Source organism: Fusarium venenatum (assembly GCF_020744135.1).
Source record: "Fusarium venenatum strain MPI-CAGE-CH-0201 chromosome Unknown EDB82scaffold_3, whole genome shotgun sequence".
Taxonomy (NCBI): domain Eukaryota; kingdom Fungi; phylum Ascomycota; class Sordariomycetes; order Hypocreales; family Nectriaceae; genus Fusarium; species Fusarium venenatum.
The window spans coordinates 5,609,981-5,637,761 of record NW_027072131.1 but is presented as its reverse complement, the minus strand read 5'-3'; the positions used below and the strand labels follow the sequence as shown (position 1 = coordinate 5,637,761).

Genomic DNA, 27,781 nt, shown 5'->3' with positions numbered 1-27,781 from the left:
CATAAAAAGTAGAGTGTAATGGATATCATAGAATTTTGTGACAGAGGAAAAATGTGGCCTCCGACGTCCCCCGAGGCAAGCCCGAGAGGGAAAAATCCAAGTGCTCCACAATCCGAAATCTAGTTTCCGCCGCCCCCCAAAAATGGGCCGGACTTGTTGCAACCAACCGTCCACCGCCCTGCAATGAAAATGCTTTCCGTTTCACAAATGCCGCCGTATTCCTCGCCGAATGCTCAGTTTGAGATGATGTAATTCGATTGCCTTGTAATGACCCGTAAACGCCGTTTCTTTCTATACCTCTATAACCCATAGTCGTCATCATATCATGGTTGCGATCCATGTCGTGTTCTTACATGCGATCCATGAGATCGCCGCCAGCCAGACTGCTTGTTCCTGAACTCCTGCCGCTGTGGCTGAATCCGTTATCAGAAAGAAGATCCTGAACAGCGACCTTGGGAACCTGAGGAACAGGGAGTTTGCGCTGAGATCCGTCAGGCCGGCTAATGATGTCCGTTAAAGAAATGCCGTTAGGGCGGGGCTGAGCGGTGGGTGCCGCTCCCTGCTGGAACTGGCTTTGCTCGAGATGAGGCTCCATAGGAGCTAGAGCAGGTGTTGTGTTGTGTTGAAGCGAAAGGTTTCGGAGACTAGGCAGCTCGTAGCCAGAAAAGGGCCGTAGGCGAGGAGAGTGAGCAGGGGTGGCGATTGGGGTGTGGTCAGGTGTAGGTGACAAGGAGTCGTGAGAAAATGTTGGTGATGAAGGAGCTGTGGAGTTAGGGGAGTTAGGCCTTGAGCGCTTAGCATGGCGCATAGAGCCGGAGTAGTGGTCGTCGTCGTCGCCTGAGTGAGAACGAGCCATATGGTAAGAAGAAAGCGTAGGCAGGTGGCCTCGAGAGCTGTGCATTCCGTGACCAAAGTAAGGGTGATGACGGTTGTTGTTGTGGTGGTGAGGAGGAGCTGTCAAGGTTTCGCGCTCAACCTGAGTAGCGGCCTTGGCCAGCATGGAAATGTCACCACCTCGGTTGTAGTGAACTGCAGAGGTAGGCAGAGCAAAGGTAGAGTAAGAGTGAGGAGGAGACACATTAGGCGAGGCCAAAGCAGAGCCAGGGGCAGAGCGAATCGTCTTGGGAGCGGGAGGCGGCGCCATCATTCCATCAGGAAGCATATGATGGGGGATACCCTGCTGGTGCATTTGATGCTGCTGCTGCTGGTGGGCTTGAGCGGCCTTGTTGCCTCGCCTTGAGTTTGGGTTGTTGTGGATGCGAGAGTGACGAGTGAGCTCATCTGATCGAGAGAACTTCTTGCTACAACCGGGGAACTGGCAGGCGTGAGGCTTCTCGCCAGTGTGAGTTCGGATGTGACGAGTCTGGTGCTCCAGACGATGGAAGGCCTTATCGCAGAGAGGGCACTTGTAAGGTCGGGGCAACTCATTGGAGTTCTCAGAAGACTGGCCGCCTGGAAGGGGTCCATTGGGCTTGATAACTGTCACTGCTGCTGTTGCCATCTCGACGTCTCCCTGTTGGGTTTTTTCGATTTCCTTTTCAACCGGTGCTGTGGGGTTTAGTAGATTGGAAAAATCCACGGCCGACTGTGCTCGTTGCATGTGATAAACGTCTGGAAGACCCAACGCTCAAATAAGTAATTGTTATTGAGGTTGGTTGAGCTGGAGAGAATCCAATGTGATTGGTGAGGTGTGATCGTTGGTGTTGCTGTTGTTGGTAGTGGTGTTTGTTCGTTGTTGAGAGAATGTACCCTTTGATTAAGTTATCGGAAGCTTATATGGAAGTGTCAAGTTCCGGGGAAGCTGGAAGATTGAATGCAGATGATATTTGGAGAGGACAAAAATCTGGAGGATGGAGGGGATGGGGGGATTAGATGGTTATAAAAGATGCCGGGCTCGGCACTAGAGTGCACTGCGACATCAAGGAACAAGAGGGAGGAGCGAATGGAGCGAGCCTAGGGTGGAGGGTGGAGGGGAAAGAGAGGGAACGAGGGACGGGAAGGGCTATTGCACACGCCCCCTCCATGCAGTTGCACACCCTCTCACCCCACGTCCGAGGACACCCACAATGGCTTGTATATACCTGCTGAGTGTACCTGATGAGAGGGCAGTGTCCACCCTGTGGAAAGAACGAAAAAAAAATTACAGAAGGGCAGCGCTGGGAAGGGAAAGTCACTCGAGGGCTGCAGAAGGCTCGGTGCACCGCTACAGGGGAATGTCCACTGATTCCAGGTAGTCCCCGTGGGCGGCATCCCGCTATTGTGGGCTTTCTGTCAATTTTTTCCTTCTTATTTTCTCGCTCTTCTTTCTTTTCACATCTTGGACGATTCCTCCTAGGGGTTCACCCACTACATCCCAGGGGGTGAGGCTAAAGCCTGGCAAGTACGGGGCGTGGAGCTCAGTAGCTGCGGTTTTGGGTTATGTTCCTGCCCCTCCACCTTTTCCTTCTCTTACCCCGGCGGGAGAAGCAGGAGGCTCCTTGTTCCAGAGCCCCAGTGGTACTTCTATTGGAGCCCCGTTCTTCGGGCCTTATCCTTGGGGGCATTAACGGGGCGAGCAAGATGAAGAGTCACAAAGGACAGCTCAGTCAGCTAAGCACCAGCACCAGCACCAGTATCAGAAGCAATAACAGCTGCGTAGGTCTGCATGAGGGAGGGACAGCTGTCTCATGCTCAATGCGACCTCTTGGTTGAATGTTGCTCAACCATAATCATATCGTCATCTCCCTGTCCCCTAGCAGTGTGACGATAAAAAATGATCTCCCGCTACTATCAATATCCTACCCCAAAGGCAAAATAGAGCGAGTCATACCTTGTCGGGGCGACACGGGCCTGGGGACGGGTAAACTGGGGAATTCTAGTGCCACGCCTTTGAGAAAGTCAATAGGGCACCCCTAGGTAGCCAACTCCGATATTCCCCATCACGCTTTTTCTCTCGCTCTCTCAACGCCTCGGCTTTGACGTCCCGACCGCCGACACTGTCTTTCACCTTGCACCTTTTTCTGTTACTGATGTGGGGGTTACCTCTTCAGTCCTCTGGTTGGTCCGCTTGATGTACCCATTCTTTCTGGTCGCCAATGCCCGAAGAAGCTTGACGGTGAGAGTTTTCATAACCCCACTTCACCGTGTCTTTCTCCGTTCAAAGCTTTGCGCTCTTACTTTTTTACCGGCCCGGAATATGGGGCATTGTGCCTTTTTCCCATCGTGTCGTGCTTGACTGATTGGCCTTCATTTCTCCAGCGGCTCCGTCTCTGTCTTGGCAACATTTTTTTTATCTGATTTTTCTTTTAGTGTATTTTGCGACAGTCGCATTGACTCGTGATGTTAGCTTTTACAGTCAACCTCGGGTTACTTGTATTAGCATGGTATTTTAAAATCTACTATGTCAAATATCGTGTTAAATGAAAGAGAATTGTTGCACAATTGTATTCAGATCACTTGTGCTGATTATTAGGCATCTTTCCGTTGTGTATGCAATGTGCTCTTGTCATGCTCTTTGGCTCAGTAATCAGTAACCAATGTCGTGATAGAGTCCAATTGTACGTAATCGCTCGTTTGTAACGTCGGACCTGTACTTCCAGCTCCATGCCTGTCTTCATCATGCGATATTACACGTCTTGTACCTGCCAATTGCAACAACACCGCAGATAACTGTCAACTGAAAACGCAACATGCTCCCCCAGTCACTCTCCTTTACTCCATCTCGTCATGCTAAGAATCATGCTACGATAGCTACCTACCAACCCAGCCCTGAGCTACACTACAGTGGACCTGCTACTACAGTACTCATGGATCTTGTCCGCATATGGAGCTCACGATGCTTCAAGGTGACACTCCACTCTCCGACCCTGATTGGCATCGGTTTCCCTTTCAGTTGAGATTAGTTTTTCTCATCTCGGCACTACCACTACGGTCCGAGATGGCCAGTCTTCTAGCCACGGTACTATCATATTATTTTCTGGATCTGTCCCACTGAAGTACGAATAATAATTACAATTTTTTTTTACCCCAGAAGTCCACTCACACTTTTCTCCCCAGATTTGAGGTAATGATCCTCATGCTGTGCGAAGCCAATGCCGCCGTGGCTGCTAATGTCAGAGACTGTTCTAGGCCAATTCCTTGAACATCTACTGTGTATCCTGCCATGTCATGTAGCCATGGTGTGGTTTGTCTACGGTATCGCTCGGCTATTTACCGCACAGCCTGCGTTCCATCCATCCATCCATCCATCCATCCACCCACCCACAACCAGGTACTTTGTCCTGTAGTCTATAGATAACCTTGAGAGCTAGGTAGGTCAAGTGTGGGGTTGGCGCACATCCGGCTAATCACTCTCCCAGCTGATCATGATAAGCACATAGCCGATCCAATATTGGCTCAGGTAGATGATTTCTTGTCTCAATGCTTGGTCTCATATCATATGACAAAGCGAGACCAGCAATCCCTTGATTTAGTCAATCCTGCTAGTACGAAATATGCTTTCTGTATATGGGATTATCCTTTGCTCTGGCATAAAATTCCTGGCGTATCAAACCAAGAGCTGGCATATGCACCGGGCAGGATTGTTTGTATAGTAGTTAATCATTCCCACAGGTTTCAATTCCTCAGACCAAATAGAGAACAACTCCCCGCCAGCCAAGAAACCCCCAAGATTTTTCTGGGTATGCACGAGACCGATCGGCAAATCGCCAGTTGCGACTTCAGTTCAGTGGTGCTATCTCAATCCAATTTCTGTGTTGGGTCCAATATAATCGGACCATTCACCGCGACAAGCGCGCTCCCCAGAGTCTTCCGTCTCAAGCCGTCGTCTGGGGGTGGAATACTTGTTCTTGGCATTATTCAGGTTCTTTCTTATCATCTGTTGTTGATGGTTAGTCTTCTGTGACACTCTAGGGGCTAGACCGTTTGATGAGCAAAGATAACCCCAAAAGTAGACGCCCCCATGGGTCGAAATTAGGAGACATGCTCTATTAACATGACAGTTGATCTCGGTTCCTCAGCTTGTTGGCTTAAATTCGCCTCCCCCATTTTCCCCATCCCCGGATAATCACCTCTTTCTTGTCGCTTCTGATTTGCTCCTAAGCGGCCCAGAAAGAGCCGCCCCCATACAATCTCCGCTGTCGACCTCATCACGAGATAAGTCGAGATCCATTACAGAGTATGTATTTCAATCTTGACTTAAAATGGTAGCTTGCCCCTATACAGTCCTACCTTGGTATCTATGGCTCCAGAATACGGTCGTTCGTTTTGGTTAAACCTGCGGCTCAGTGGATATGGTAGTGTTCCCCAGATTCCACGTCTAATCAGAGTTTTGGTCTAGTTGCCAAATCTGCTTACGCTTAGGGGCGCCTGGAATTTCAGAGGCAATCACAAAGGGTGTGGAAAGTTAAAAAAGAAAGGGCAAAATGCCGATATGGTATTCGAGACCCTCAAGGATGAGAGGAATCCCAAATAGTCAGGAGCTTCACGGACAGAGTCCAGAAACAGACCCTGAATTATCCATAAACAGCGCTGCCCTTGCACCTGTTTGTGCTGTCGTTTCGCTTACTGGTACGGTAGAGGCATTGTGGCCTGTCAGAACTATTGATCCTGGTACGCCACTTGATCGTCTAATTCTCTCTTTTGCTCGACGGCCAACCACTCAAGCTAGTTTCTAAGAACAGATAAGGAAATCCGGACCCCAAATCAAACCCCAGGAAGTGGGAGGCTCTGTGCTCCATCCTTCTCCAGCTTCCCCTTGTGCGATGGCGTCCTAAACCCGAATGCTTGATGCTGTGTGGTCAATCAAGTCCGGCTAAGCTTTATGCGGTAATTCCGGGGCAAATGATCTAAGATCTCATCCTAGTGTTCGGTGATTCGGAACGGTGAATACCGCCTGCATGGAAGAATCTCGTCGACTTCGGCCCGGAATTCAAATGCCTTCCACGTTTGCTCTGGTCTGATGCATGTTCCAATGCATGTCCTGGCAATGAGCGCTTGTTTGTTTGTTTTTGTATGTATGTATGCTAGACGCCATGTCTCGATGACAAAGAACATCGAAACATATTTCGGTGTCGTGTAGGACCATGGCGGTATCTGAGGCATTAGACTGTTTCCAAAAAGACGAACGGAATCCATAATGATACGGGCTTGCCCAGCGTCCGTAAAGACGAGCATTGGCCTTTAGTCACAATCCGCGGACCCTGCCCCTGAACTTAGAACGAGAGAATTTTCTATTCCGTCGATTCTGACGGGAACTTTCCACGATTCCGTCATTCTATGCATACCATGCATACCATGCATACCATCTATTAGATGCGGCTATGCTTGGCCAGTAACTATTGAAGGTGCTGTTGGTATGCGTGATGTAACATCTGTCAATCGCATCGGCAAATACCCTAAACCCGTTCAGACCTGACTACCTGTTCAAAGTTATTGATAACATTAGCCCTGAATGGCGTCAATGCTGTCAGTCTAGGCTCTGGTTTGGGTCCAAGTCCACCGAGCAAATAGCCGAATGAGCCTGTAAAGGCCCGAAAACACCAAGGGGCAGGTCATCTCGGTTCGGATCTGAATTACTTTCGTCGTCTAGATTGAATTGTCATACTCCACGTGTTACGGCAATTGGCCTATTTATTACTACATTAGTCAGAAACCCACCATTTACTTACTGTACCATCCAGGTACGTATAGCATGTGCAGATATCAACCGACAGTTTTGTCTTGGAGAACTGTTGGCGGCCAGGCTTACAAGAGGCTCCCCTCTATAAATCCAAGGGTCTAGATCTCTAGCCAACAGAAAGGCAAGCTTTCGCGGGGCTCCAGCTTTTTGCATGCACAAGCGACGGGGCGCGCGCCGACGCATTTGTATGTTCCTTGCAGATGGCCTGCGGCTCAATGATGGCTCGACTAATCCAAATAAAGGAGGCCAGAGTTTCCTTATCGTAGGCGAGAATGACGGGTAATTTGGCAGGACGGCTGAATTCTTGCACAACACAGAGTTAAGAGCCTAATGAGACTGGAGTTAGAAGAATCTTCGTCTTGCCCCAAGCAGAGCTGGCATTGTGACTAAAACCTCGCATGAAGACCCTGCCATGGGTGTATGATACAGCAAGCCAATTGAGGCTTGGCAGCGTGCGTGCCATCTCAAATTCTGTAACTGATACCACAGTTATCCTTCCTCTGTTTTTGCATTCCGGTTTCGACCGAGCCGTATACACACTGTCTTGGTTGGTGATTGCGCACAGTTGGTGCACAGTCAGTCGCAGTCTCGGTGCTTCTTGCACGCTACCTTGATTCCGACCCATTGAGGTGGGCCATACGACGCGTTGATTCACTGATAGGTTTCGCCGAAATCACCTGTTTCCCCCGTAATACTCGGTGCATCGTACGGGTAGTCAAGTCTTGATGTCGCTGAGCCCCTCTGTGAATCTTGAAGGACCTTCTCATCCTGGTTCCATCAGGGTCTTCTGAACAGATGTCCAACAGTTAGCTAGTAGGGCATATCGCCGTATCTAGCCGTGTGAGATTGTTTGTGCACGGTTACTCTGAACGCCTCACTGTTGATGTTCTTAAGTAATGGCAAAACTCCAGATAAACTCACTAAGGAACCAATTTTGCCCACAAGTTACACGTTGACGAGTGTGGAGCTGGGTAGAGCTTCAAACAAGTGAGCCTACTTGAAGCTAAGGGCTTTTCTGCGCATGAAGGAGACCCTGCTCAGCAATGCAGGAACTCGAAACCTTGATGGGTACGCGGGTGCTGGGTACAAGCATGATTGCAACGTGATGCAAGCACCGCTCTGCCCTTGGATGAGAGAGGAGTAAACTCCAGTCCTGCTTGGTTGCATTCCCTTCACAAGAGACGGCGGCTCTCCTTATCTTTCCACGTTACCTTCGCAAGGCACTTTTTTATCATCACCCCCCAGATCATGAACCCTGTGACAAGAAAAATTACTTTTGCTCATTTGCTGGGGCCAGGAACACGGGGGATGGGGTAGCGCCAGCTTCCCCACAGGATACTCCCGCAGTGAGGCTTGATCTTGACTTAGTGAGTCTAGGCGGCGTTAGGAATGGGCGGCATGACCAGATTTGGTATGTCAAGATCGTCTGTTGCTTGAGTCAAGCTGATCTACCGTGGCAGATCATCTCACGATATCTGGTCTGCCTGGCTCCTGAATCGGAGAGGACGCACGATTAACTCCACATAACCATATCAGTTGCCTGCGCTGAAGCTCCGTAAGCTCTTTCTTTTTGGTGCTTGCTTGCGTGTGCTAGTATGCATGTATGTGTGTTCAGCAATGCATTAAACCCTATAGCCTGAATTCCTAATTATGCAGTCGCCTATAGACGCTCAGAACGGAGAATGACAACTCACTATAATCGCCACTGCTCATTGATAATCACACGTATTTGCCACGCCGATTAGAGATTCATGTCACGATCATCACATTTGACAATCCATAAACCACTTTTCAACCCTCCTTCAAGTTTGAGAACGGAGTAAAAAGAAATGATCAAAGCATCTAAAGATGAAGTCATTATCCTCGTTGATTGTTCACTGTCCGAGTTCGATTTTTCGTGAGTCGAACCCGCAGTAACTCTAGGCAGCCTACCAGTTAGACATTTTGATATGGACTTCTCCAGATGTGAATGCATCACGTGATTGACCGCCAATCGTACGTGAGAAAGCTACTAAGCCAGGCAATCATTGTTAGGAAAGGGAAGATCCACACTTACGGATGGTTCAGCAGGTGAAGGACGAAGACGAATCCAGCATCGACATGAATATTGAGGATGGATTATCATGCGATTCACGGTTATGATAGAGCAAGCTTTGACACACCAAGCACACGTCAGTCTTAAAATACACACCTGGATACAGAGCCCAAACTTACTTTAATAGACCGACTACCGACAGTATCAGCTTCACAGGCCCTTGACGACATTGGATGTGACGCGTCAACTCACATACCAACTGGTCTCGAAAGCCTGGATCGTTCACTCCTAGGTCCTGTAGCTTTCGACTCGCAAGATGCAGCGGTAAAAGGTGGTGTTCAACGAGGCCAAGTGACAGAGATTTGGGGACCTCCGGGTTCCGGCAAGACAGCATTGGGGTATGTTTACTGCCATTGTATGACTATATTATGTACCTGACATATGGCGAAGCCTACAGCTTACAGCGAATGCGCTATGCAATGGTGATGCAGTAGTCTGGATAGGTCGGTACTTCTACTCCCAGACATGTGGTTGTTGCTGACTTGCATTGCAGATTGCTTTCAGGCTCTGCAGCGAGACAGGCTGAGGACGGTAACAAAAGCTGCCCAAGCTCGTCGAAATGGTCCATCATCCACAGAAGTTGAGGCAATACCAGCTCGGGAGGTTGATGCTTCTCAATTCTACCAGTACTCCTGTTTTACACTTCCTCATTTGATTTCTCTCGTGTCGAGACCTACGACAAAGCTGATACCTACGAATACTTCGCTTGTAATAATCAGTTCATTCTCAGCACTGGTCAATTCAGCTTTGCCTAAATCTAATGACGGCAAGTCTACTTCTACAGGTAGCAAAGGTATGACCAAGTTTCAACGCGTGCGGTGGTGTTGGCTGACGTTTGTGCAGGTCTTAGTCCGTTAGTGAAACGCAGACAGGCATTGCAATCAATAATGAGTGCACTTCATAAGCTCGCAGCGACTAGGAATTGCGCGATCGTCGTTCTGTCTCAATGTGCAACCAAAATGCACTCGGAGAGGGGTGCAACACTCACAGCCGCAATCAATGCCAACGTATGGGAACAAGGCATTTCGACCAGACTTGTCACGTTTCGGGACTGGGTCTGGCAGGAAAATAGTCTCACGAGCGTCTTCCTCGCAGGCCTGCAGAAAGTTGATGGTAGAGTATGTCAGGAGGCTGTGGAGAATACTGTCGCATTTAAAGTGGAGTTGGTATGTTCTACCAAGCATCAAGACTTCAAGCAATCGTTACTAAACATGATGACAACAGGACGGTACGGCCCAGGTTCCCTATGAAGCGTTACAGTCTTTCGAATTAGCCCGGAATAAGCGAAAGCTTGGAGAAACCGAACTCGAGGTGCCAGACAGTGAAGATGACGAGGATTACGGATGGGCAGATGAAGACGAAGCGGCCATGCCGGCGCCGCCACCCCAGTGGCAAGGCAGCGAAGACCTCATCTTAGGTCAAGACGTCGGACATAGCGAAGAAGAGAACAGCGAGCACGACGAGCCTGGCACCGACGATGAATCGGACACGAAATGAGGCTCTGAATGGGACCGATGGAGTCTGGGGATTGTTGGGGATAGTTTCAACGCCGGTAAAGCGCCGACAATGACGACCGAGACCAGACGGAGGACGGCCTCGCCAGGTATGGGCAGAGCCTCATAACGGGACGGAGCACAAAACCCATCCCCACGGAGCGAAATGAGGAAAAACATGAGTCCCCTCTGCCCCCTTTATCAATTAGCCATGACGGATCCGCATTGAACAAGAAAACAACGCAAACTGGGATTGTATAGAGCCACAATAAAGCCGCACAACAAGCTTGCTAGGCCATAGTCGGCATGCCAAGCAGCTTCGGACAAGTCCGACAGTAGTCTGATGAGGTTAAGCATCGTGGCCCAGATTGTGGTTCGTGGTTGGAAGTATTTCGTCATGCCCCGTGTTCCCCCAGACTAGGGCAGGCTTCTGGAAGGGCGAGAATTTTCTCTTCTGACAAAGACCCCAGGTCTCGGATCACCCAAACGAGCCTAGTTGCGTTTTGGGATTTCTCCATCCAGAACAGAACAGGACAAGCATGGACAACAGCTTCACGGCTGGCGGAGGTTTTAGACTCTGATAGCGATAAGGTGACGCCTGAACGTGCGTGCTCCGCCGGCCCGGTCGTTCTCTGGAGAGAATCTACAAGTACCTACAAGTACCTACGGGGAAAAGGTACTTACGTGCGTGTCTCTGCCCCCCAGGTTTTGTAATGCCACACCACCTTGACCCCTTCCCAAAGCGACAAGTCTTATTAGATACCTTGATCCCCAAGGTTTTGTCTAGCACGTACAACCCTTTGGATTTGTGTCATTGACGGTGGCGATTTTGCCCAGGAAACGTGGATACGCAACCCCTTCGGTTCAATGGCAAATAGCTTAATGAAAGAAGTTCGGGAGAAGACGCATGGAAGCCATGAATGAGTCGGCTTAATGACGCATTGGCTAAAGGTGGACTTTCAACAATTATTCTGCTGCAGCTATTCGTATTCCAATCAATGGCAGCCCTTACTCCATAAGTAAGATTTACGCTGCATTCTTAGTTGGAGGTGCTACCAGATTCCGGCGCATTCAATGCATGAGATGCACAATGCAAACCCTGCTGTTTATCCTCGAGTTACGGATACGTCTAGGTGATGTTGAAACCCCAACGTCATCTGCTGTTGTGGAGGGTTGAAACTCCGGCATCCAATGATGAGAGCATGCGTGTTGTTTTAGGAGTGGGCGTTGTAGAAGGGCTAAGAAGTATCATACATGTGGTCCAGCCAGAGTCAGCATTGCGCGTTCATTCTTTGACAAATCAATCACGAACGTTTATGGCGGCTATCTGGAGGTGAAGCAAAAGAGAAGAGAGAAAATTTTAACACCCATGTCAGGTCAGGTACCAGGGGTCTTGGAGATTCAACGGGTTTGCGCCTGCGGGTTTTTTATCACACACCGCCGCTGTGGCTTTCTTCATTGAATTCTCGCCAATGGCTTGGCTTTGTTTTGATGCAAAGAAGAAACGGGATGCGCACTAGTACAACTTTGGGCGTGCCAGATCTCACGATCTAGGATTCACACCAGTTGGGCCGAGATGAGACTGGACCACTAGCTATGGAACTGAACTGTAGTGGTGCCGAGACATGTCCGCAGTCGCAAAAATTTGCTTGCCTTTGCTCGGATTTTCCATCGCAGACACAGACGCTTGGTTAGATCTATTTGCGACCCACTACCCCGTATGTGTTGTACAACTTCCAATTTGGAGTTCAGTGGGTAGTTGCAGGCCCCCATGTTTGTCTCTACGATGAACGAATGTGCTCACTACAGCGAAGTCATCGTTCATCAAACGTGGAAGGCGATGGTGTCTCTTTCAATCTTGAACATCCTAAGATAAATTTAGGCTAGTTATCCTGTCTCTCGGTTCTGATCCAAGACGTCTCGGATCAAACTACGTACAAGACGTTTTATCCAAGTGTGGATGAAACATTATTCATCGTCAACGTTAGGATATTTTATGCAGAGCACTCACTCTCGGACGATTATCCATCAGCATGGGCCGATGAAGCGGATACTTTTAGTCCGAGAGATCCATCTGCAGCAGTTGCTGCTTTGCTTCTCCTTCTCTGTATGAGCTTGTGATAGATACGAGCCTATGTGCTATAACGGTGAAATTTTTGTTGGGCTCGACAATTCAAGCCCAGCGATGGGACTGCCTCAGTCATTTTGTACAACTGAAAAGAGTCGGTGAATTGCCCCAAAGTTGGTGCAAGGCGAACCCCGTGAGATGTGGGATGTTGAAGCAAGCGCCCTGACCAGCTTCTGGCCTGATCTTCATATGCCCCAGGATCTGTATTTGGAGCTGTCCGTCCTCCCCAATCACACGGCTTTGGTACAAGCTACGCCTCCGTCTTGGGTACCTTAAATCGGCATATGCGCGGCAGATGGTGGGCGATCTTGCTACGTAGACCCCACGAATATGAGATGATGCAGTAAAAATCTTTCCACTTCCCCTCTTCTGTTTTGCTTTATTCCCCGGCCACATGTGTGAATGTGGAAACATGCCTTATATCAATGTCTGGGGAATTTCATAGTCTGGGCAGGGCCACAGCGAGAGGGCAAGATCGCATGATGTTTGTCTGAAAACGCCAAACTGTACGGATATAATCGTATCATATCATCCTGGGTACCATCCTCGGCACTCAATGACGAACATGATTTGTAACCATTGCCGGGCAATATGAACAATTGTGGCCTGGAATGCGTGATAAACGTTCCAAAGAGGATGTTCCGGTTCGTTAACCACCGGCATTGCGGCATATGAGCCGTCTACACGCTGCGATTGCCTATCCGCTTTGTTCCCAAACTCCCCGTCAAATGGGTGAGGATTTAATCCGTACTATGTACATATCCGGAGGATATTGATCGTCAATACGCTCCTATATCGATATGTGTCCACCTGGTCCTGGACTACGTATTCTTATAATTCATGGTTATGCAGTCTGTTGCATCGTAACTGTGATTTGCTACTCTAGTAAACTTCTGCGGCAGACTGTCGTAAGTTCATTGCGGAGTAAGATAGGTCGCCTCTTTAAATGATGTTCTCGTATGCCACGATCTGTTTCTTGATCAACTAATTACTCGTACTAACTGTGGTTATGTGACGTCTATACTGATGATCATGATGTAAGAAGCGTACCTACCGGGCACAGTGCTATTCTAGTCAGGTTCCGCGTACCGTCCGTCAGTGTGTATATTGGCCTCATGGGGGAGTCGAATTAATATTCTTCTAGTCTTTGGAGACTTGGAAGAGCATGGATCGGACGCCCGCGCTTGGCCGATTCACTCCTGTGCATGCATCTGCTTCTCCTTGTCTGGTCTTGTTTGAGCTTATTCTGTCCGGAACCATGTCATCTACTGGCAAGGAATAGCACACAGCGTTGGATCCTAAAAACACCTTGAGATTTAGAAAAAGGCGAAGGCTGATGGTATCAAGAATCTTTGGTATGCCTTGCTTATATCCCAAGCATGCTGAAAGGCCCATTTACTTGGTAGGGGAAGGGTTTACTCATAGGTTAACTAAGGGACAGGAAGATTTAACATGCATGTGTGTCAATACACTGTCGGTCTTTGCAGTAAAAAATAAGCAGTGATCTCAACATGATCCCAGAAGTACAATAGTAACATGAGCGGTAGACAGAGGGGAGTTTATAACAGCCCTCGGAAAGTGTTTACCTCAGAAGTCACGCCAGGCTTGCCTCTGTTACCTGTAGCTTCGCATATAAGTTTATTACATGCAAATATAGGGGAATTAATACAGCTACATATTAGCAGGAGCATCAGTTATCAAGCAAGTTGACCATGAGTTATTACGTGTGTCTTCAAATCATAGTTCTGTTGTTTTGAGGTTGATCTGCTGGATACGCATGGTATAGGGTAGTGACCTTTGAGGGGATGTGTAAGCCGGGAACGGACAATCTGCAGGCCGATCGATAACCTTTGCTCTGATACAGCAACCTTATTGGCCAACAATCTCATCGCGACTTCCACCTTGGCTTCACGTTCATTTTGATTGAGGCAAGTAGCCAAGCTTGAGTTTGGCTCATCATCAACCGTCTCACCTCATCAATCGGCATTCCGTGACGGGATCATCTCATATCGGAAGGTCTTCTAATGCAATTTCCTCGAAGTTGAAGTGCAAATCGTGGTGGAACGCAAAGTGGGTGAGATAACAAAGAAGGTTCAGGTAAGATCATATTTCTCGTGCCACCTTCTCAAATACACCCGTCAGCACGTATTGTATTGCACACAGCATCGAACCCTTTCATTGTCGGCAAGATTGTTTGTTGTAGAGACATTTTGCTTGTGAATTAGTATAATGACGCTGACAGCCACACTCACATCACTGTTTGATGGTATGTGAATCGATCTCAACGCTAACTACTGATACAGAGCAGTCTCAACAATTGTCTGCATAAAAAAACTCCATCCTGCACTGAGAACCCCATTATCGACTACGAAATATTTTTGGCGACACCGTGACTTCACGATGTCTGAGAATCAAACACAGACCCAAACCCAGGAAGTCGACGTCCCGGCCGTGAAGGACACCGAGAATGTAATAGCTGACAAGAGGAAGCCATTCTCCTGGCTGTACGTTTGGCAGGTACCGTCTTACTACGAATATGTGTTGATATCAGTGATAGCGAACCGCACCCTATCTTCGTCATCATTCTCGTCGGCCCCGAGGAAGCTCCCTTTGGAATCCAGAAAGATTTCCTCTGCTCTCGATCCGAGTTCTACGAAAAGCTCTTTTCCACCGCGGAACAAGAGGAGAAAATTGAGCACATTATCAAGCTTCCGGAGACGACGAAGGAAGTTTTTGGTCTCGCCCAGCACTTTCTCTACACAGACAAAGTCATTTCGGATGAGTCTAACGTGCCATCTTACGAGGCTCTTGTCGGTCTCTGGAAGTTGGGTCACAAACTCGGCATCAATGGGCTTTGTGACAAGGTTCTCAACGCCATGATCGATTGCCGTCGCATTACAGAGACGATCCCGGCTACGCCACTTCTCATTCAAGTATGGAAAGACACACCTGAGGGCTCGTCAATTCGGAAGCTGCTGCTCTCATGGACTGCTGAGTATATGAGATCTTCGGATGCCAGAGCAGAGTTTGCCAAATCACTCCCCCAAGAGGTTCTCAGTGAGCTTGTTGTTGCCATGAGCTCCTTCGACACAATCCCTACACCAGAAGAGCCACCTGCTACCGTCACTCTCCCATCAGTGACGCCTCGAAAGAACGTCCATTATCTCGAAGATGAGCCCGGGAATGAAGCGAAGAGGAGTAGGCGTGTGAGTGGTATCTCGATCGGCACTACTGTGTCAGCGGATCGATCAATCAAGGCTCGTGGCTCTCTGCCTAAGCCTGCGCCCAGACGTAGGACCAGCGCAGGTTTCACAGAAGGCAGGGACTTTACTACATCACAGAAGCTCGAGTTCTGCGCCGACCTGCTCACTCGCATGCTCTCTGGTCCTGGTTTGTAATACTGGATATATATTTTGCATAACGAAACTAACTGCTACGTAGGGTTCTGGACTAGACTTGTTGGCCCATTCAAAGATGCTGTCGAGCCAGTCGAGGATGGCGTGCCAGACTACTTCGAAAAGGTCAAGCGACCTATGGATCTAAGCACGATCAAGTTCAAGATGGACCACAAGGAGTACAATAACGAGGAAGAGTTCTTGACGGATGTCCGTCAAATCTTCGACAACTGTTTCACGTACTGGAAGAAGGGAGACCCTATGTGGATTGCAGGAGAGAAGCTTCAGAAGACATTCGAGGACAAGTTTTCTCATATGAACAAGTGGATCTCTAAGATGGGTGGTGATGAGGCTGAGTAGGCTAATTCTCAACTCCAGCTTGTTAGTAGAGAGACTCGTCGCCGGAGCCGGAGCTGTCACAAGCCAGCAACGCCCGCGGAAGAGTACCGCCAAACGTTGCCATATTATTTAGCATGAAGATGACTCCTCATCACTTGTAGAATATCTTTTGGGCTAACTGTCGATTCGATGGGAACGAGACAGGTGATGGGATAACATAAGGACATGGTTAATGTACTTGTGCACAGGGTAACCAGCTTTCTTACAAGTTCCATCTGTGACCCATGGTTCAGGGGGGGCTTTATCAAAGACTACGGAGTATGGTTGTTTAGAATGATAGTAATCTCACGAATATGTACTCGCTGTGCTGTATTTTCGCTAGAGCGTGAGCAAGGTCTTCGATCGGCGAGCTAGCTGATGATCCCAAAATTTGACAGCGTCCAGTGGAATTAGACCGAACGCCAAGATGATAGATGTAACGCGATCTCGAGAAAGCACTGGCTTGAGACGAAGACTAATAATCTGCTTTTGATTAGAGCACTTCAGATGCGGTATTCCGACGGTGAATCAGTTTGTACATAGATGGAAGCAACTGAGGCTGAGATGGCGGGAGGATGCATGACATGTGGTAAAGCAGTTGTTTCTCTTGGACAATGACATCGTGTCAACCCTGCCCAAAGAAAGATACGTGTTTATGTCTGCTTGTTTCGTTTAAAAATTGACAGTCATGCATGTAACCTTGGTCCGTTAAAAGATTGCTGCATGAAGCCAATGATGAGTTGTCAGTGGGTTTGTTTCTACGTACAATCTTGGCTAGGTATGTAGGTAGGTATCTATCTAGGAAGTAGGAAGTAGTCATGTACTGATCAAGAACAAGTATTCCCTCACGACATCGTCATTGAAGCTATGCCCTAGAAGCCACGTTCTGGTACGATCACGATGCGAACAGGTTAATCAATTAGTAAAAACACACGGACAATGAATAAACCAGATACATAGCTTAGCTCTAGGTTAGTCTAGGGAACCGACTCATAACACAGACCATGATTGAAATTAGGATTACCACTGACGCTGCTAGGTCCAGCCATTGAAACCCTGTCGATTGACTGGTTAATAGCGCATGACCTGGTCTTGTTAAATAACCTGAAACTCAGGCCGGCCAAAGAGAGACGAAGTTGATTGTGTATCCTTCATGGATAGTCCACAAGAGTTTTTGGACGGTAAAGTGCATTTCATGATCGGCGAATATCTTTAGTATGGGTCAGGTAGTTAATATTCGATTAATTGTCATATTTTTCTTTCATTAATTCGTTGTCGCTCCATGTGCATTGCCAAGGGCTTGTTTGGTTCCTGCATCAGGTGGCTTTTTAGCGCAACGGACCTCGGCTAGCAGCTGCAGCTCCCAACTGGACCCCTGAAGCCACTTACCTGGACGGCTCCTGACCACTCAGCGAACATGATGGGTGACATGCCCCAGTGCGCAGGTCTCAGGTACCTGCCGTAATGGGTAACCTTATCTTTTTACTGTCTTTCTTTCCATGCAGGAACAAAAGAAAAGAGACAACATTTGTTTACGTTGACGTCAAGAAGGAGAGTAGTATGCCGCTGACAAAGGGCACGCCAAATTTCGATTTCTACTTAGTTGGTCTTGTTATTCCAAAATTGTGCTCTCGTAGACTATAACCGGGTAGGGCCAGGCTTGGGTCTTGGGATGGAGCAAGTGGGCGGCTAATTAACCTCCAGAATCTATCAATCCATTAGTTTATTGTGCTAATGAGTTGTCATTTGACTGGGCTGGTGATCACCCAAGAAGAATCAGGTTGAAGAACATTGCGAACAGTAGCGAAATCAGTTGAGCCTTGACAGAGCAGAGCTGTGTCCCTTGCTGATCTGAAGTAAGGCGACAGCTGCGCCTACTTATATGCTATTTGTATAGCCCTACCTGCGTTTCAGTACAGACTCTTTGGCCATGCGTTCAAACATCTTTCTGAAGAGCTGTATCAGGTCTCGATTACCGCTCGGCCGTAATGGGCATGGTGATTTTCGAATTGTTCCCGGCGCGAGTAGGGATTGATTATTGGTGGCGATGGAAGACAACCACCATGGATAGGTATGGGTATGTTAAATTAAAAAAGCTGGATTAGGGGGTTCCCTTGTCCCTGTCAACACCGGGAGAGTGCTTGTCCTCCGTCTTGCACCAGCCTATCATGGTTACGGACCCCGTCCCCATCTTACCAGGGAAGGAAGGGTCAATATTTTGCTTCCCGAGACGTCCTTCCTTAGCTTGGCGCGCACCTGCCCACATAGCCACACAGGTATTTACTTACATGAGGGCCCCCATCTCTCTCTACAACCTCATCTTTGGATCTTCTCTCACCATCCTCTTCGTCCGTCCTTGTCGTCGTCTTCGCTATCCATCCTAGAGAATCGTTATTTCATCGATACTCATTCCGCTCTTTAACAACAACAACGAACCTATCTATCATTGATTCTAGTTTTGTCTAGTATCTTATTCACTCGCTTGCTGCTCTGCTCACTCAATACGAAACCTTTTCTCCACTACCATTGTTATACCCTGTTTGTGGCTTTGTTCCTTGTCTGACAGATCAGATCGTATAAGCCAATTTCATCATCTATCAAACCCCAGTCTTCGTATTCACGTATTCGACAAGATGCTTTTCCGAACCATCGCCTCCATCGCCTTCCTGGCTTCCGCCAGCAACGCCGCTTCTCAATCTCAGGTCCAGCCTTACAAGCTGATCAAGGCCCCCGTTGAAGGTCTTAGCTTCGGCCGCCGTTCGACTCCCGGATACCAGCCCGATCAGTCTGTCTGCGGTGGTGGCGGCGACACTTGCGCTGATGCTTGTGGTGCTGGATTCGAGTCTTGCCCTTCTGAAGACAACCAAACCCATTGCTTCAACCCCATGGCGAAACAGTCTTGCTGCTTTGACGGCAGTGGAAGTAAGTTTTATGACTCGACTATAGAGATTGGCACAACATTATGAACATCCCGAATACTAACATTCCTTCAGACTCATGTGATAAGGGCTTCTACTGCTCTCACGACACCAAGGCTCAGACCTGGTGCTGCCCTGATGCTATGGATCTTGCTGAGTGTGCCGCTGCGTATGGCGTAGAGGATGGCCTCAAGACCGAGAGGCTCTTAACCACCACTGCCACTACCGCTGCTGAGACCACCTCTGCCGAGCCCACTACCACTGCTGTCCCCACCACCACTGCTGTCCCCACCACTTCTGAGCTTGAGACCACCTCTTCTCAACTCGAGACCACTTCGACAACTGTCTACATCACCAGCACTTCTCTGGCCTCCACATCCACCAATGCTGCCACAACTACTGTTGCCCCTACCACCGAGCCCGCTGTTGTTAAGACCACGACAAAGGCTGACGAGACCACCATCGTTGCCCCTAGCTCTGGCTACAGCACGGCCTGGAGTGGTTCTAACAGCACCATTGCCACTGCCGCCCCTACTCAGCCATCTGAGTCTGCCCCTGGCTCTGTTGAGCCTTCAAGCATCAGCAGTGGTGCTTCCCTCACCGGCATGAGCGCCATGCTCCTCGCCGCTGCTGGTGCCTTTGCCCTCCTCTAAATATAGATCTGTTATGTGGAACGCTGGCCCTCGTAAGAGGCCACTTGAACACGGCGCCAATGGCAAATAATGAGTCTATGATGAAGAGAGCAACGGTACGTTTCGTATACGGGAACACGTTCAGGAGGATGCTCGTTGGAGATTAAACTAGTGGTGCAATGTTGAGTTGCATATTCTTCTGATGAAATACCCCCTTTGTCGAATACCCTTCACCTACCATTTTTACCGGAGTTGACCGGCTTGGTGTTTTTGGTTTGGAAAAGAGCATGGCGAGGATGAGTTGAAATGAAACGAGAAACGCTCAGCGCTTGGAACATGAAAGGAAGCTACATTCTTACACTTGGTACGCGGTCGTCGTATACCTATTTATACCTTAAATTCTAGTTACTATTGGACACTGCGAGAGCTCAGTCTTAGCCTCGTACGTGACATCAATAATTGGCCTGGTAGTTAATTTTGCTCACCATTGCATTCACTTCATAGTTACAAGTTTGTCGTGTCTGTGACCAAACCCCAATGTTTTTTGTAAGCACGTTTATATTGCCTAGCTATGAGTGAGGAGTGGACAAGCACTTCAGGACGCATGGATATGCTGAACAGATCTACGATCATCCACCAGCTCGATAGCCGAGAGTTGCCTTCAGGGTTCTAGGATGGTACGAGCTGTTAGAGAGTCCACATTTAAACATCAGAAAGGAAGATACAGACGGTTCACTGGAGGGTAATTTGTTGTGTAAACTGCCTAGCACTGGCATGCGCATGAGCTGCCCAATGTTAATGTTGGATCATAAAAGTAAGCATTACGTGATACTTGACCTCCAAGTTTGAACATAATCAACTATCAGCCGTGCTGCCACCTGTGACCAGCAGTGAGAATACGTAGAGAACGTTAAATCAAGAGAAAACAGCCTGTTCAATCATCTGACTTGTATGTTATACAAGAACACATGCATGGTAACATGTAGGCAATACCAAATGACGTAAAACGAACGGGTATGATTTCTCTTCAACTAAGTATAGTATACGCTTTCGACAGCGTAAGAATGGGAACCCAAAGGGGTTCTCCCTGTTTCACTCGATCCAACATTTATAGGTTTCATATGCATCTCGTTATTCCAACTCTTGAATTAATTTCGTTTCATCGTTGAGAGTTTATCTATTTCGTAGAGGATAAAAAGGTCGCACGCTTTAAGCGCCAACGGTCTCGGGGACCTTGTTGGCGTCGTAGCCGTGGCTCACCTTGAGCTTCTCGACGAGCTCGACATACTTGGCCTGAGCGGCCTCAGGGGTGAGCTTGTCTTCCTCGGCGACCTTCTTCCAGGCGTTGTACTTGGCCTTGCCCTGGGCTTCGGGTTAGTTTTGCCGTAGGATGTATAAGGCGGGGGGTATAGCTTGCCTTCATGTCGAACATGCCAGGCGCCGTGGCCTTAGAGAAGTCCTCGCCAGTACCGACCTTGTAGAGAGCTGCACATTATGTATTAGCTGAGGAACGTGGACTCAGGGTAAATGGAGCTTCACCGTAGAGCTCGAGGAGCTCGGTGGGACCAGGCTTGGAGGTGAGCTTCTTGGAGTCCTCAACGGCCTTCTTGAAAGATTCGCTCTGGGCAGACATGGTGATAGTATTGGTTGGTTGGTTGGTGGAGAGTAGAGCAGGATTGTTGTAGAGTTTCAGTTTTTCAAGATCAAATTCAGAGAAGAAGAAAGAGGAAGAAAAGAGGTGTTGGGATCCAATGTTTGTTGAGGAACTTGGCTTCTCCCGGCGGGCGGGTTTAGTTATAGCGGGGTCATGGGACTGGATTCAGTTCATCATTAGGGAGGGGCGGTAGGATTCGACAGTGACGTCGTGAGCTTCTATTGGCTACTTTTCATTGATGAGGGGAGGTTTTGGTCAGTGACGGTTTGGGGGATCAAGGGACCTGCCGAGGAAGGAAAGGAGATGCTTATTGTAATAAATTTAAGAAGCACGTGGAAAGCAGAACATCATGTATGCACTATAACTGGAATGATACCTGCAAAGAAACACACCTGGGACCCCGTTTCAGTATAGGATTTGTTCAAAACAAAAACCGAAGAGAATAATGATCCGATTCAAGAGTTACTTATCAATCCTATGGCTAGAAACATGTCGACGTTCGGTGTGACAGTTGGCAGAGCACAACAGCAGCATGACAGCATGATAAGATAGATACGAAAAGCTGCGATAGCTTCAATGAAACCTCAAACTCCAACGAGCCTGAAACACAAGCCGTTGCGGAAAATTCATTTGCTACATGACCTTGAACTCGTCATAGACACCGCTTTCCGAGACTATGGGGACGGAATAAGCTCAGCTAACGTTATCTGCCGGCATGAAACCTGTCACTTCACATGTCTCTCCACGGCTATCTATCTTCCTATTCTACAAAAACAACAAATAATTGAAGAAACTACGAAAAGAAACTCCTCAGAAGAACAATTATAAATTCTTATTCCCTTTGAATTGACCCGTCAAAATGACCAAAACTGTAGTTGTCTTGGGTGGGAGTTTAGGCGGTATGGCGGTCACCCATCAGCTTCTCAAGTACACGCGGCCTCACCAGGAAGACCTTAAAGTCATACTTGTTTCCAAGGTACCTACTCATACTGGACTCGGGGAATATTCACACTTCAAACAACTGACAGATTTGCAGAACAGTCATTTCTTCTGGAACCTGGCTTCCGTCAGAGCCATCATCACAGGTGCTATAAAAGACGAAGAGATCTTTGCACCTATTCAACCTGGACTGGACCAATATCCTGATGGAAGCGCCCATTTCATCGTCGGTACAGCATCGGCCGTTGATCCTGAAGCTCGCACCGTGACTGTTGAGCCGGAGACTGGGGCCAGCACGAAGCTGAAGTATGATCACCTTGTCATTGCTACCGGTGCCGAGACCGTCGATCCGTCACTCCCATGGAAAGCCTCTACCTCACACGAAGAGCTCGTAGCCAGTCTTCGCCGCACTGCCGACAAGGTTGAGAGAGCCACACACGTTGTTGTTGCCGGAGCCGGAGCCACAGGCGTTGAGCTTGCGGGCGAAATCCAATTTGCCTACCCTTCGACCACTGTCCTACTGATCTCAGCCGAGGATCAGATTCTAGGAGGAGACCAAATCGCCGGCCGTGCTGAATCCGAGCTTCGTCGTCTAGGAGTTGAAATCCGTGCCGGCCTACGTTCCGAAGAGACTACCGAACTTCCTGATGGCAAGACGCTAGTCAAGCTATCGAATGGAGAGACCATAGTGACAGATGTATTTCTCGCAACTATGGGGCTACGGCCGAATTCTGGATTTCTACCCAAAGAATGGCTCAACGAACATGGCTACGCAGACGTGGATGATGAGTTGCGCGTCAAAGCCACAACTAATGTATGGGCAGTTGGAGACATCGTATCCAAGCCTCGTGCCTCTTTCTTGATTACGGAGGCACAGGCCGCTGGTGTTTACAAAAACATCGATCTTGTACTCAAGAGTAAGGAAGCCCAGCCTGTGAGTGGCCCTCGCGTGGATGCTTTTCTGTGCGCAACCGGTCGAAGTCGCGGAGCTGGAAGGTTAGGCAAAGTTCCCGTGCCATCGCTAGCTGTGTGGACGGTCAAGGGTCGAACGTTGGGTATTGAGCGCACAAAAAAGTACGCCACTGGGAGTATGTGGTGATAAGAAGTACTAGGTAGTGGTGTAACGCCTGATATCCTATTCAAGAAAGCGCCATGATATTCCTACAAAGAAAACGCAACATACCCGCCCCGTAGTCTAATTAAATTCGCCTATCCTCGCTTCTCATCTTCAATCTCCCTCCGGATTTCTGCCAGAACTTGCTCGCGCGTCCTCAAGTGAGTCTCCAGACCCTCAACCTGCTCACGGACCGTCTGGAGGTCCTCCTGTATGCTCTTGAGACCCCCCCCAGCCGCGCTCTTGCCAGTTCCCTCCTCTAGCTCCCTGAGCTCTCTTCGCTTGTATTCCAGAAGCTGGTCTAGTTCTTTTTTAACGAGCGCAGGCTTGGAGTCGCGTTTGCCACCTTTCCGGCGCTCCGCGATCTCCTCCACCTTCTTTACCTTATCATCAAGGTCCTGAAGCTTGCGCTTCAAGCGAACCTCCTCCCAATCTTCCGTCTTTTCTGTTGAGAAGTCCGTGCCGGCAGTTTTGAAGCCGCTTCGGCCCAGGCGCGTTAGATACTGATCGCCGAACTTGGCCTTACGGCCGGTGCTGGTGGTATCGTCCGCCTTGGTGGCCCATCGCGAGTTGGCGCCGGTTCGTTGGTTATCAACTTGGTAATCAATCTGGTTGCGCTCGAAGCTGGAACGAAGAGAAGCCGGAACGGCACGGGGGATTCGAAAGCCCTCGTGTCGGTAGTTGAGAATATGTAAGAAAGCAAGGCATGCATCCTTGTTGATGGTCGATTGCGCCGAAGGGTTGATTAAGTTCCAGGCGGATCGAATATCGGTATCAGGGACGTCAAGGGACTCGTATAGATCGCTAAGCGCATTGACTGGTATTGTTAGTCATGTTGTCCATAGTTGAGATCCGTAGACATACAGTCAACCTCGCCGCGCGCATTTCTGTTCTCTTGGTAGATCTGTTCATATTTGGACTTGTCCGCAGGCTTCATATACCACTCAAACCCATCCTTGAGCCCAAGATCTTCCGAATCATCCTCGACTTGCTCGAACTGCACCTGCTTTCCTGTGATTGCTTGAGTAGCTTGCACCAGATGAGCCTTGGACTCGGGGACGAGCCAATCGGGCAGTGTCGTCGGCACATCCGCGTATTCCTGAAACATGTGAGCTGCTGTATCGTATATTTGTTCGGCAGATGTATCGTACTCCATTCAAAATATCAAAGATGATGCGCATAGCGACGCAAAACTCCTCAAAATCAAGGTTTCCATCATTATCCACGTCCGCGAGGTCCCATACTCGCTCTAGTTGATCGTCGCGTAGTCCACTGTTCTTCAAAACAGGAGCAGCTTGTTCACCTGTAAGAAACTTGCCGCCTCCTGTCCGAGTGGAGAAGATATTCCAGTAGGTCTCGATTTCCTGTTCCTCAATCTTGGGCGCCATGATTACGTCTGTGGGCTCTGAACAGCCTGGTGAATAGGGATTTGGAAGAAAGTCAAGAAAAAGAGCGCGTATCGTTTGGGAGACGAGGAAATTATGGCAATCGTTTTGGCGGCGACCGCAGAGTAACAATTAATAGAGAGGCGACGAGGCCGGATACTAAGGGTTGGTAGGTAAGGTACCTAAGGAAGGTTGAGTGAGGTTGAATGACGAAGCCGTAGCTATCCTCTCCAGCCACTTCCCCTGATGGATGCCCTGGCACCTGGCATCTGCAGCCCCCGCTTAGCCAATATCCAAATTAGCGCATAATCTTACTGGGCGGTTGACGAGTGGTAGAATTGAACCTCTAAGTTGAACGAATGTGTGATGCTAATTCTAGATTGCTTTGAGTCCATTGGACTGCAGAATCAACACATGGCTTATAACGGCTCGTCCAGTAAGGGGATTAAGAGATATGTTAGTAGTAGATCCTGGACAGTAATGACGATAAATCCTATCAGCCTGTTTTTAATAGTTCCAGTACTACCTATTCAACACGGTGAACAGGGTAGACAGCTATAAACAGATGCAAATATAGAACTATCCAACACAACCTGTCACTTTCGGGGTCGATCATGCATTTATATGTCGGTATTCAGGTATCATCCATTCTTCACTGTCTACTGGGTAGCAGAAAAAATGGCCTCCTAAATCTTATGGTATAAAAATAAGTAGTCTAAGAACTATAGCCTAAAGGGCATAAAGTGACCTACTAATTTCGTCTCTTATGCTTCCAGCGGTCAATTTTTCTGATACCCTGAGGACTGTCTGGCCTGACGCTAAAACTAGAAGAGGTTCACCGAGAACCGGCTGTCACTGACTGGCCAACAGCCACAGCAGGCTTTCAGTGGTTGAGCCCCACTGCCCAATTCGGTAGGAACCTGGAGAGAAGCGTCCCTGGACTCAGTTCTAAGTGGCTGCATTTGAAGTTGCATGTGGATCAAATTGCGGGTGGAGGGGCGCGGCTGCCACACCCGATAACATTTTTGGAGGGGCAAAGGCAAGAGCGTGTGAAGCCAGTGACCCTTAAAATTAATCGTTGGGTCCTTCAGACCGCTCGCCTTTATTTCTGTCCTTTATATACTCGCTTGGCGCATTGTGGTTCTTTCAAGCTTCGCATACGACTGCTTACTCTTTACCCAACGGCTTCTGATACTGTCTAATTCAAAATGTCTACAACAACTACCACAACCAACCAGCCTATCACGGCCGAATCTATGCTCCGTCTCTTTCCTGACATCGATACCAGCTCAGAGCCTCTCTCTGGTCATGACGAGGAGCAAATTCGTCTCATGGACGAGGTCTGCATTGTTCTTGATGAGAACGACAAGCCCATTGGCACAGCTAGCAAGAAGATCTGTATGTCAACTTCACTAGGTCCGCTAGTAGATACCCCTTACTGACTTGGGTCTTACCAGGCCATCTCATGACCAACATCGACAAAGGCCTCCTTCACCGTGCCTTCTCCGTCTTCCTCTTCAACGACAAGAACGAACTCCTCCTCCAGCAGCGCGCTACCGAGAAGATTACCTTCCCTGACATGTGGACCAACACCTGCTGCTCTCACCCTCTTCATATCCCTACCGAGACTGGTTCTACCCTTGAGGACTCTATCGCTGGTGTCAAGCGAGCTGCCCAGCGCAAGCTTGAGCATGAATTGGGTATCAAGAAGGAGCAGGTCCCTTTCGAGGACTTCCACTTCCTGACCCGCATTCACTACAAGGCTCCCAGTGACGGAAAGTGGGGTGAGCATGAGAGTATGTACAAACCAATCTCTTGAGGTTGCAGGATTTAACATATAGCACAGTTGACTACATTCTCTTCATCAAGGCCAACGTCGACCTTGACATCAACAAGAACGAGGTCCGAGATACTCAATACGTTACCCCTGAGAGCCTCAAGCAACAATTCGACGATCCTAGCCTGGTTTTCACTCCTTGGTTCAAGCTTATCTGTAACTCTATGCTCTTTGAGTGGTGGCAAAACCTTGACTCTGGTCTTGACAAGTACTTGAATGAACAGGAGATCCGACGCATGTAATGATTCACGGCGAACGAAAGGAGAAGGAAAACATCAAAAATCGACAGCAATAACAGCTTTCCACCACCGACTTAGAAACTTCGGTTATGATGCACTGAGTTTTCGCATTCAACCAAAATAGATATCCGCTCTCGAGCCTTGTGATACACATAGATGAGGTTCAGAGCCGCTTTTAATTTACGTTATTCACTACTCGGCTTTCATTTACCAGGATTAAGAAGACATTGAGCAGCTTAGCTTCACCAATCAAAGCCCCGATCCTGTTAATCAGAAAAGAGATAGGTTGGGATTATTCATTACCGAGTACGTGAACGAATGCCGCTCAGTCGGAAAGCCTCTCATTTGTTATTTCCTGGGCCTATGCTCAACTCCAACGTCAACTGAAGTCTCAGTCTAGACAAGCTTGTTTTATGTGTGCTAGACTTAACCTTTTTTATTCACAACGATTCGTCCTTGGATGTCTTGATCTTCCGCTAGATCCGGATTAATAACAAAGTTACACTTGTCAAGTGACACAGTATTGCCTGGTGACCAACGAACTGAGCTTGGGTGCCGCTGCAAGCCGTTGTCATCCACCAACAAGCAAGCAGCATTACAACGATAGTCTTTGACAGCTACTGCAGCCGCTTCCATTTGACACGGACAAAAGAACCAATGTCAGGTTCATCTGGCCTTGCAAGTCAAGGATATCTTAATGATTTCTTAGTCTGTCTTCAACTGCACAATTGACTGGACGGTCTTAAATCTCAGGTATAAACTCACGATCTAGTTTGTCCAGGCAAGTCCCGCCTCACCCCCACGATTGCCTCGCAGCTGACCATGTGGCCAATGATCGTCAGTCAGCATACACTGTGCTTCCAAGCCCACTATCTCGCCTTGTTTCCTGAGTCCTGTTCCAAAGCTACTTGTCTCA

At 48.5% G+C, this 27,781-nt stretch overlaps 9 protein-coding genes across 9 annotated transcripts; 6 read left to right on the top strand and 3 right to left on the bottom strand.

The window, feature by feature from the left end:
* Positions 1-9: 9 nt before the first annotated feature.
* EDB82DRAFT_260724 (DNA-binding protein creA) lies at positions 10-1,736 on the bottom strand. The gene has a single exon (XM_025728315.2). The coding sequence runs from the start codon at positions 1,598-1,600 to the stop codon at positions 350-352; it is 1,251 nt and encodes a 416-aa protein (XP_025582695.2). The 5' UTR covers positions 1,601-1,736; the 3' UTR covers positions 10-349.
* A 2,453-nt stretch (positions 1,737-4,189) lies between these two features.
* EDB82DRAFT_260659 (uncharacterized protein) lies at positions 4,190-5,075 on the top strand. Its single transcript, XM_065607335.1, has 2 exons — positions 4,190-4,289; positions 4,338-5,075. The coding sequence occupies exon 2, from the start codon at positions 4,418-4,420 to the stop codon at positions 4,880-4,882; it is 465 nt and encodes a 154-aa protein (XP_065464135.1). The 5' UTR covers positions 4,190-4,289; positions 4,338-4,417; the 3' UTR covers positions 4,883-5,075.
* A 3,696-nt stretch (positions 5,076-8,771) lies between these two features.
* EDB82DRAFT_547216 (P-loop containing nucleoside triphosphate hydrolase protein) lies at positions 8,772-10,250 on the top strand (the record flags this gene model as incomplete). Its single annotated transcript, XM_025728314.1, has 6 exons — positions 8,772-8,829; positions 8,881-9,091; positions 9,144-9,196; positions 9,247-9,546; positions 9,597-9,919; positions 9,978-10,250. 6 exons carry the CDS (start codon positions 8,772-8,774, stop codon positions 10,248-10,250), a joined length of 1,218 nt encoding a protein of 405 aa, XP_025582694.1.
* A 4,163-nt stretch (positions 10,251-14,413) lies between these two features.
* Positions 14,414-16,231, top strand: EDB82DRAFT_260482 (Bromodomain-containing protein). Its single transcript, XM_025728313.2, has 4 exons — positions 14,414-14,471; positions 14,683-14,878; positions 14,932-15,764; positions 15,816-16,231. The coding sequence occupies exons 2-4, from the start codon at positions 14,775-14,777 to the stop codon at positions 16,127-16,129; spliced, it is 1,251 nt and encodes a 416-aa protein (XP_025582693.1). The 5' UTR covers positions 14,414-14,471; positions 14,683-14,774; the 3' UTR covers positions 16,130-16,231.
* Positions 16,232-18,675: 2,444 nt separating this feature from the next.
* On the top strand, positions 18,676-20,204 carry EDB82DRAFT_260446 (uncharacterized protein). The gene is made up of 2 exons (XM_025728312.2): positions 18,676-19,069; positions 19,141-20,204. Exons 1-2 carry the CDS (start codon positions 18,781-18,783, stop codon positions 19,716-19,718), a joined length of 867 nt encoding a protein of 288 aa, XP_025582692.1. The 5' UTR covers positions 18,676-18,780; the 3' UTR covers positions 19,719-20,204.
* A 702-nt stretch (positions 20,205-20,906) lies between these two features.
* On the bottom strand, positions 20,907-21,330 carry EDB82DRAFT_527643 (uncharacterized protein; the record flags this gene model as incomplete). Its single annotated transcript, XM_025728311.1, has 3 exons — positions 20,907-21,059; positions 21,172-21,182; positions 21,237-21,330. The coding sequence occupies 3 exons, from the start codon at positions 21,328-21,330 to the stop codon at positions 20,907-20,909; spliced, it is 258 nt and encodes an 85-aa protein (XP_025582691.1).
* A 674-nt stretch (positions 21,331-22,004) lies between these two features.
* On the top strand, positions 22,005-23,563 carry EDB82DRAFT_260401 (uncharacterized protein). Its single transcript, XM_065607334.1, has 2 exons — positions 22,005-22,327; positions 22,388-23,563. The coding sequence occupies exons 1-2, from the start codon at positions 22,211-22,213 to the stop codon at positions 23,387-23,389; spliced, it is 1,119 nt and encodes a 372-aa protein (XP_065464134.1). The 5' UTR covers positions 22,005-22,210; the 3' UTR covers positions 23,390-23,563.
* On the bottom strand, positions 23,445-24,973 carry EDB82DRAFT_260372 (actin cytoskeleton-regulatory complex protein END3-domain-containing protein). The gene is made up of 3 exons (XM_025728308.2): positions 24,556-24,973; positions 24,269-24,503; positions 23,445-24,221 (listed from the first exon to the last, which is right to left on the bottom strand). The coding sequence occupies exons 1-3, from the start codon at positions 24,790-24,792 to the stop codon at positions 23,500-23,502; spliced, it is 1,194 nt and encodes a 397-aa protein (XP_025582689.1). The 5' UTR covers positions 24,793-24,973; the 3' UTR covers positions 23,445-23,499.
* A 1,024-nt stretch (positions 24,974-25,997) lies between these two features.
* EDB82DRAFT_547212 (NUDIX hydrolase domain-like protein) lies at positions 25,998-26,868 on the top strand (the record flags this gene model as incomplete). Its single annotated transcript, XM_025728307.1, has 3 exons — positions 25,998-26,187; positions 26,247-26,585; positions 26,636-26,868. 3 exons carry the CDS (start codon positions 25,998-26,000, stop codon positions 26,866-26,868), a joined length of 762 nt encoding a protein of 253 aa, XP_025582688.1.
* Positions 26,869-27,781: the final 913 nt, after the last annotated feature.

Excerpts from the sequence above, each read along its gene's own strand:
- EDB82DRAFT_260401 (XM_065607334.1), top strand. The coding sequence starts at position 22,211 with ATGACCAAAACTGTAGTTGTCTTGGGTGGGAGTTTAGGCGGTATGGCG. Across the intron at positions 22,328-22,387 it reads AAGTCATACTTGTTTCCAAG|AACAGTCATTTCTTCTGGAA; the intron begins GTACCTACTCAT and ends ACAGATTTGCAG.
- EDB82DRAFT_260446 (XM_025728312.2), top strand. The coding sequence starts at position 18,781 with ATGCTTTTCCGAACCATCGCCTCCATCGCCTTCCTGGCTTCCGCCAGC. Across the intron at positions 19,070-19,140 it reads CTGCTTTGACGGCAGTGGAA|ACTCATGTGATAAGGGCTTC; the intron begins GTAAGTTTTATG and ends ACATTCCTTCAG.
- EDB82DRAFT_260482 (XM_025728313.2), top strand. The coding sequence starts at position 14,775 with ATGTCTGAGAATCAAACACAGACCCAAACCCAGGAAGTCGACGTCCCG. Across the intron at positions 14,879-14,931 it reads AGGAAGCCATTCTCCTGGCT|CGAACCGCACCCTATCTTCG; the intron begins GTACGTTTGGCA and ends TATCAGTGATAG. Across the intron at positions 15,765-15,815 it reads TCGCATGCTCTCTGGTCCTG|GGTTCTGGACTAGACTTGTT; the intron begins GTTTGTAATACT and ends ACTGCTACGTAG.
- EDB82DRAFT_260724 (XM_025728315.2), bottom strand. The coding sequence starts at position 1,600 with ATGCAACGAGCACAGTCGGCCGTGGATTTTTCCAATCTACTAAACCCC.
- EDB82DRAFT_260372 (XM_025728308.2), bottom strand. The coding sequence starts at position 24,792 with ATGGCGCCCAAGATTGAGGAACAGGAAATCGAGACCTACTGGAATATC. Across the intron at positions 24,504-24,555 it reads TCTTTGATATTTTGAATGGA|GAATACGCGGATGTGCCGAC; the intron begins GTACGATACATC and ends CACATGTTTCAG. Across the intron at positions 24,222-24,268 it reads TGCGCGCGGCGAGGTTGACT|TCAATGCGCTTAGCGATCTA; the intron begins GTATGTCTACGG and ends TAACAATACCAG.
- EDB82DRAFT_260659 (XM_065607335.1), top strand. The coding sequence starts at position 4,418 with ATGACAAAGCGAGACCAGCAATCCCTTGATTTAGTCAATCCTGCTAGT.